Below are 7,914 nucleotides of genomic sequence, written 5' to 3'. Positions count from 1 at the left end.
GCCAGAACACCTTGTGAGGTCATCTCTTTGCAGATCCACAGAGCCCTAATGGACGCCAAGGGTACAGAGACCTGTGTCTAATGCTTCTGAGCTGGATCCAGGAGCAGGTGCAGATGGCTGATTCTTTACAGCATGTGTCTTCTGCATGGTAGATGGAGAGCCACCAAACAACGACAACATAGAGGAGGGTAGGAGTCCCCAGCTCACCCCCTGCTCTCTGAAGCTGGCACAGGGGGTTGAAGGTGAGAGTCACTTTAACTATATGGGTGCTGACTGAGAAAGCCATTTCCAGCAGAACATCATCTGAGGCAGTGTGTGTTTTCCAGCCTCTCTCTATAAATATGAGACAGAGTCTCAAATGAGGAACCGTCCCAAATTGTTAATACTGATGGTCAACTTGACAGGATCTAGAGTCACCTAGGAGACAAACCTCCAGGCATGCCTGTGGGGGATTATCCACACTGGTGTGGAAAGACTCTCCTAATTGTGGGCAGCACCATTCCTGGACTGCATAAAAAGGAGAAAGTGAGTTAAGCATGAGCGTTCATCACTCCCTGCTTCTTGACCACAGACACGTGACCAAGCTGTCTCCCTCGGCCATGCCTTCCCCACCATGATGGACTGTGCCCTCAAACTGAGAGCCAAAATAAACCCTCTTCCTTCCTTCCTTAAGTTGCTTTCTTCAGATACTTTGTGACAGCAACAAGAAAAGTGATTAATCGAGTTGGAACAGCACTTTGGCATCCTTGACTAGAATGTGAGTTTCTGGAATGTTCTCTAAGGGAAGTGACACACTGTGCTTCCACTGTAGGGGGCCACATAGCAGATGCTAGACAGATGCTGCTCCAGGGGTACATGGCAAAGTTCCCATAACCACCCATCTGACTCTAAAACCACCCATGCTATAACTTATCATCACCAACACTTTACAGGCAATGGAGCTGAGGCTCAGAGATGTGGGGACCTGCCTGGGTGCTAGCTGACCCTGAGCTGGTTCCATTAACTCCAGGTGACAACTGAGAGGTTGAACACACACAAGAGGGAAACCCTGGGCTGGGCTCTGACTCTGTGGAGCCTCTATGGGATTCTGCCCCTAGCAGGAGAGCTGCCTTCCAAGACAGGTGAAGAGCATAGAAAAGAACCAGTCTGAACTGCCAAGAGAATCCAGCATCTTTATTCACACTGGCCAATTCGGCAGGAGGCAGGCAGGCTGAGGGTAGTTTTGTAGACTCATCCTTCACGACATTTGGCAGGCCCTGCCTATATGACTTGGCCATATGCCGTGGCTCCCTTGACGGTAAGCACCAGAGACACCCTCCCAGGGCCACCCCTGCCCTGGGTCTGCAGAAGCACCAATGGACGGAGGCTACCTCCTTCTGAGAAGTTTTGATAGCCTGTCGTGGATGAGTGAAAGGTTAGGGGGCCACCGGACCACACACCTTGGAAAAAACACCCAGAAGAAGGATGCTCCCAACTTTGGCCTCACCCAGGGCCTGTCTTGGCAGCATGGCTCAGAGAAGGCCTCCAGCTAACCTGAATGTCACCAGTTTCAGTCCCCAGACCTGCTGAGGGCTGAAGCCTGGGGCCTCTGTCCTGCCCACTACCCATGACGTCTGGAAAAGTTGCATGAGCAGGAGAAGCCTTGAGGTGGGAAGTGCCTCCTGAGGGCCTAAAGCACCTTCACAAGCCCAGTGAGGCAAGGCACTGAGGGGCCAGGAGGGTCACAGAGCACCTGGGGCCGGAAATGGTAGTCTGGCCATGGCTAGAAGTCCTAGGAAAACATGCTCCAGTGCCTTGAGCAAGAGGAGCAAGAGGCAGGGAATACGCAGGTATTCTCACAGATCAGGGTTACTGTACCAGCTGTAAAGGGAGCAGGAAGAACAGACTCCACGTCCCAGAGGCCCTTTCACTGCCAGTGCTTCTAAATTCCCAGGTCTTCTCTGGGCCAAGGCCCTCCCTGGGCTTTGCTTTAATGTTAGGCATCGGGCAGGAGGTGAAGGAGGTTGAGCAGGGGACGCTACCTCCAACTCAAAGACTTGTGCCACCATGGGAGCACTGTGGGAGAGATCCACAGTGCCTGAGCACTCAGACCTACAGGAACACCCACTATGCTCTCCAGTCTTCTCTGTACCCACTTAAATGTGTCCCGCCCCAACCCAGGCTGCTGGGCACTCACTGGGGGAGGGGCAGGACCTATGTCTGCCTTGCCTGGGTTTTCCCAGGGCCTGGCACCAAGTGGGTGCTCAGTGTTTGATTAAGTGAATGGTGGTTCTAAGGACGGGCTGGAAAGGAGGGTGGAGAGGGATGGAAAGGGCAAAGAAAACAGGAGGGTGAGCAGAGAATCTGAGGATGCTGATGCTGGGAGGCTCCTAGAAGGTCGGGGGATTCCAGAACGTTTGGAAAATCCCTAGAATGTTGGAAATGCTCTACAGCCTGATTCTTCAAGTGTGGTCCATCAGCATTTCTGTAAAAGTTGCTAGAAATGCAGAATCCCGGGCTCACCCCCAACGCTAAGCCAGGGACCAACACCAAACACATTGGAGGGTGAGAAGTTGTTCTGGAGGCTAGGAAATTTCTGGACTATTTGAGCCTGAAAAGCTCTGAAAATGAGGTCATGAAGTGAGGCGGGTGGGAACAGACCATGAGGGAACAAGGCAAGATGGTAGAAAGGATCAAAATAAATGCCCCCCCACTTCCCTGGGGTGGGGGTAGGGGGTGGGGGGGTGAACTTAGCCTGAGGGATGGGCAGGACCTGGCTTTAGCCACCAGCCTCTGAGCTGCCTGGGGAAGCTCAGTGGTCCTCTGGCTTGATCAGGTGGCCGCTGAAGGTGATGTAAGTGTCCATGCCATCACTGTAGACAGCATTCTCCCGATCACGTTTGAAAAGCCGCACCCAGACGCAGTCACCCTGAGCTAGCTGCAGCATCACACTCTGGCTCTGCATGATGCTGCGCTCACTGGGCTGCGCGTATAGGATGACTGCCGCCTTCTCGTTGTGGACCACATGCACGTAGGTTTCCTTGTAGTTCCAGCTGTGCACGTTAAGGCTGAAGAAGTAGAGGCCTGGCAGGGGAGCCACGAAGCGGCCGGTGGCCATGTCGAAGTGGCCATCTGTGTTCACAAAGACCCTGTCGAAGAGCAGAGGCAGGAATTCCTCGCTGCTGTGCAGGGCCGTCTTGCGTCCCACGGAGAAGGCCGAGTAGTGGATCTGGCATGGGCTGCCAGGACTGCCTGCCTGCCCCTTGTCACCTTTGGTACCCTGAGGGCCACGGTCCCCTCGAGGACCCTCCTTGCCTGATTTCCCTGGTGTGCCCAGAGGACCTCGGTCCCCTTTGTCACCTGTAGGGATGTTAAGGGGAGAAGTCAGGGCAGGCACCTAAACCCTTTGTTTTGTAAGGATCTGCCCTTGCCCCAGGCCCAGAGAACGAGCTAGCGTTTATTGAATACCTACTACAGGCCAGGCACATCCCTCTGCAGAAGCAAGACTGAGACCATTTAAAAGATCTAGACTATGTTCTGTCCCCAGTTTAGCCTGAATTTCTTCCTTGGAAGGGAGGGTGGGGCAGGCCTCTGAGAGGCCCGGTCCAGGATGACAGGCAGGTGAGGCAAGGTAAGACTCACTTTGCACTTCTGGTCAGCAAAGGAACCCAGAAAACAACCTTGGCCATGACTTGGGAATTTCTGTGTTTGGAGCCTTGGGTTTCTTTTATATTTTAAAGGGATAAGGCCTACCTCACAGGTATGTGAGTCCTTATTTGGCAATGAGGTGGCAGGAAGCCCATTCAGCATGACCCAGTCCATCTCTACCCACTGGAAACTGGTGGCCTCCAACCTAGTCACTCTCCCAGCCCTCCCTCCAGGCTGAATTTGAACATGGCAGAGATGTCCACCTCATACACCTAACGAGGGCTGACCCCATGTATTTTCTGACATCTAGTCCAACATCTCAAGTCACTCTGATGAGGGAGTTAAGGAGTTGTGTGCTCTCCCAGGTCCCCTTGACCATGATGGTGGCAGCCAGTGAGGGAGGCACAGATCCTTGAGGGCTGGCCAGAGGGGAGTAAGATGGGTGTGTGCTCAGCTGTGGACTAGCTCCACAGATGCCACCTCCTGACAGAACCACCTCACTGAGTGGAGCACATTTGAGTGCTCTACCCAGCCTGAGGGAGGTAGAGCCAGGTGGTTGTAAGGAGACAGTAAACCCAGGAGGTCAGCCTGACCCACGGGGGGATACCCAGGTGGCCTCCTCCTACAGAGAACTGGCTACCTCTAATAGCCTCACTGGAGGTAGCCAGGTCTTAGTCTGGACAACCACAGGAAGGGCTAGCAGCCCCAGGCCCCTCCACCTCCACAGAGACAAAGCAAGCACAGTTGTGCTGTGGAGACCACAGGGCAAGGAGAACAGGACAGGAAGTGTTTTCACCCAAGCAAAGGACTTAAATGAGTGGGAGTCTCCAGTACCAGCGAGCCACCAGAGGTGAGTGCCCTCCTTTGTCCCTGACAACAGATGAACCCAGGAGAGCTCCTTCCCCATTAGACACCTACATGGTGGGAGGAATGATCTAGTCTCTACCTCAGGGTGCCATCGTGAGCAAAGACATGTCAAGGATGACAGGAGTGTGGCCACAGCAGTCACTGGCTCCATCCCTGTGGCAGGACTAATTCCATTATGTCTGATGATTACGCCTGATGCTGTGTGACAAGAGGCCGTCCCCACCTCCAGCCATAGAAGCCCCAGGACCCTCCACTTCTATCTCTGACCCTTGCTGTCCACTCTGCTCAAACCATCCTGATCCCACTGGAAGAAGCCTGGGTCTTGGTAGTGGCTGGTGGTTCCAGAGCCCCATTCTCTTTCTCCCTGTGTTGGCTCCTTTCACGCCCCCTGTTGGGAAGCCCCTCACCCTGTGAGCCTAAGCTTGCAGGTCACCTTCCCCAGGAGCCCTCTGCACCTGCCATGCATGCTCTGCAGCCTGGACTCCACACTATACCCTGATATTCTGCCCACCTTGCAACTAATGGAGTCTTTCAACCTTTAATCCCATTCTCTTGAGTAATCTTTATTGCTTATGACCTTGCCCAATCCTTGAGCTCAGAATGGTCCTCAAACATCCTGGGTGCCTTGAATATACAGATGGAAGGAAGGCAGGACTCATATGGGGCCTGTCCTGCTTTCTCCTGTTCCTCCTTCTCTTCTTATCCCCTGCCAGCCCTGCCACAGCCTGCCCCATGTGAGAACTCACCCTTCAGTATGGTGATATTGATGTAAGGCCTGACTTCAGGCACGATATAGGGGGAGATGGGTGACAGTGGGTCCTCGGGGTCACAACACCGTCGGCAGCCCTCAGGGAGGCGGGAGGCCACAGATTCCCCAGAAGTGACTTCCTCCATGGGGACTCCAAACACAAGAGGAAACAGGAGCGCTGCCCAAAGGGGATTCAGGCTGGCTGTCCCCATAATGATCTGGAAGGATGGACAGAAGCCACATTTGACTTAGTATATCTGATGTACTAATACTTGTGGATGACACTGTCTCCTGAAGCCAGGGTGATCCCAGGACAACTTGGAGAGCAAGGTGGGATCCCCTGCAACAGGTAAATCTGAAGCCACCTGAAAAGCAAGTTTGAGGACGCCAGACTGGCTGCTGAGCCTTCTGGTACTCACCACCGTAGCCACTGCCACTGGTCTAGGAAGAAGGAAGCCCCTGTGGAGACAGTCAGGGCAGACAATGGTCCCAGGCCTTTTTGGGGGAGCTGAGGAAAATGCCCAGCTGTCCACACAGATAAGTAAAGAGATGAGGCTGTTTGCTGGCCATGGCTCCCACCACCTCCAACAGACCCCTGCCACAGGTAGCAGCAGGTACTAGGGGCTCCAAGGACCAAGACATTGGCTTTGTAGCACCTTTAGGCAGAACGAGAAGGCATCCCTCTCGGGGGAACAAGTCAGAAACAAAGAAGTCCCCTTTGGAGGGACACTAGGCTGAGGAGTGGGCAGCTTAGCAGGGCCTCATCTCTCAGCACCTTTGGGCAGTCAGCAACCCACATGCCCCACCCTTGCCCAGAAGCCCTGCTAAGGCTCAGAGTTAAGTCATTGGAAAGTGGTTATGTCAATCATGATAGACCTACCAACCAGCCACTAAGGTGGTAAATTAGAATTAAGGGGCAGAACCAGGAGGGCTGAAAATTCAAAAGGATCAGAATTAGTGAAGTTCTGTCTTAGGCCTTGAACATGAAGGGGTCCTGAGTTTCCAGTGGGACAGGAAGTAGGCCGGACACCCGCAGAAGAGCCTGGACTGGTGGGCAGGAAGCCCGCAGCGGGCCTTTGAGGTGGTAACAGCCTCTGGGGCTGGCGCCACCTGGTTATCACAGATCAGAAACGGCTTCTGAAACCAGACTGGTTTTTACACTTCTGGCATCTCTTTGTTTATTTCCTTTTTGTTCCCCTTTAACATTTAGTACAATTCAAAAATATTTTTCTGTGGTTAATACGGGCTGAGAAGGTAAACGATGACTTCTGGAACCGCTATGAATAAAGGTTAGGTGTTAAAGGGACAGGAGCTCTGGGTTTTCTCCCCTGGGACTAGGCGGCAGCAGAGAGTGGGGAGGGATAGGCAGCTCCAGACACACCCCCTTTCTAGAAAAGTGAGCTGGAGTTTGCTCCACAGGACCGGTGAACGCCTCAAGAGATCAACCCTGCCCCATTATATTTTCACCTATAAGTCCAGGCAGAATCCTCTCCCTGTTCCTGGCCATAGCTAAGGCCCATCCTGTAGGGAAACTGGACATCTTAATGTCAAGATTGAATTCCCAGAATAGTTTACAAACTGTGTGACCTAGGTTTTATGGCTTTACCACTCAGGTCTTCCCACACCTTCATCCACATACAATATCAACATCTCTTCCCTGTCTGGGCTTATCAGATAAGAGTCCAGTCCTTCCTCTGTCCGGCACAGACCTCATCCCAGTGTCTGCATGGGCTAAAAGGCACAGAACTTCTCCCAGAGGGCTGCCAGGGTTTGAAGACATTTCTGTTTCCTACTGGGTCTGGCCCCAAGGGAGTCAAGCTCAGAGACACAGAACAGGGGCTCCAGGGGCAGGAAGCAGGAAGCAGGAAGCAGGGCCGCCTTCCCAGGAGCAGTGCTAACCACAACTGGGATTCCTCGCTGGCTCCTGGGGTGGGAGTGTGGATAGGGGTGGGGGTGGGGGTGGCACAACAAAGTGTGGAGGATCATGCCAACCATGGAGTGACCTTGGGGGCCCCCACTGCCTCCACTGGGAAGCTGGAGCCTCTTTGGGGCAGCAGAGTAATCCTCATCACCCAGGTGGGCAGGACTGAGCTGGGTGGTTGGAGGGGCGGTCCCTGCAGGAGCAGACAGAAGCCAGGAGCAGTGCAGAAGCACCAGGGAAGAACATATCTTCTGGAGGAACTAACTGGGCAAGAGGAAAAGAGCTGTGTGTCTCAGGAACAGCAGAACAGGGAAACCCCAGGCTCTGATCCCAGCCCCCAGCCCAGGCCGACGTAGACGGGCCTCCCACCACTCACCCTGGTCCTGCAGCCTCGAGCTCAGCTCACAGACCCGGGGCGGCCTCTGGCTCCTTGGCCCATGTCTGTGTTAATAACTTGTTGCTGGCCCGACCCCCAGGCCGACGGAGCAGGGAGGGTGGAGGATGGAGGGAGGGCGGAGGGAACGCTGAGCTGGCTTCCCATTCCCCTCCTCCTGCTCCCGCCCCTCCAGCCTAGGGCTCTGCCTCTGAGATACTGGGAGCCAGGCCGGAGCTTCTGTTTAACTTTTGTGGGTATCTGTTGCTCAGGCCTCACTGTGAGGTCCTGTCTGAGTCAAAGGCCTTGAGAATTAGACAAGATGGGGGTGTGTGGGGGGTTGAGGTCCTAGAAACGCATGGAGTGGAAATCAGAGGC

The 7,914-nt window shown here is 54.1% G+C and overlaps 1 protein-coding gene across 1 annotated transcript; it reads right to left on the bottom strand.

Annotated features, from left to right (window-relative positions):
• Positions 1-1,152: 1,152 nt before the first annotated feature.
• C1qtnf6 (C1q and TNF related 6) lies at positions 1,153-7,696 on the bottom strand. The gene is made up of 3 exons (XM_008851320.3): positions 7,540-7,696; positions 5,241-5,460; positions 1,153-3,339 (listed from the first exon to the last, which is right to left on the bottom strand). Exons 2-3 carry the CDS (start codon positions 5,452-5,454, stop codon positions 2,792-2,794), a joined length of 762 nt encoding a protein of 253 aa, XP_008849542.1. The 5' UTR covers positions 5,455-5,460; positions 7,540-7,696; the 3' UTR covers positions 1,153-2,791.
• Between the last annotated feature and the right edge of the window lie 218 nt (positions 7,697-7,914).

Source organism: Nannospalax galili, unplaced genomic scaffold, assembly GCF_000622305.1.
Source record: "Nannospalax galili isolate Female #2095 unplaced genomic scaffold, S.galili_v1.0 scaffold445, whole genome shotgun sequence".
Classification (NCBI taxonomy): Eukaryota; Metazoa; Chordata; class Mammalia; order Rodentia; family Spalacidae; genus Nannospalax; species Nannospalax galili.
The sequence above is the reverse complement of the archived record's forward strand: the minus strand, read 5'-3'. Positions and strand labels throughout refer to the sequence as shown.

Excerpts from the sequence above, each read along its gene's own strand:
- C1qtnf6 (XM_008851320.3), bottom strand. The coding sequence starts at position 5,454 with ATGGGGACAGCCAGCCTGAATCCCCTTTGGGCAGCGCTCCTGTTTCCT. Across the intron at positions 3,340-5,240 it reads CAATATCACCATACTGAAGG|GTGACAAAGGGGACCGAGGT; the intron begins GTGAGTTCTCAC and ends ACATCCCTACAG.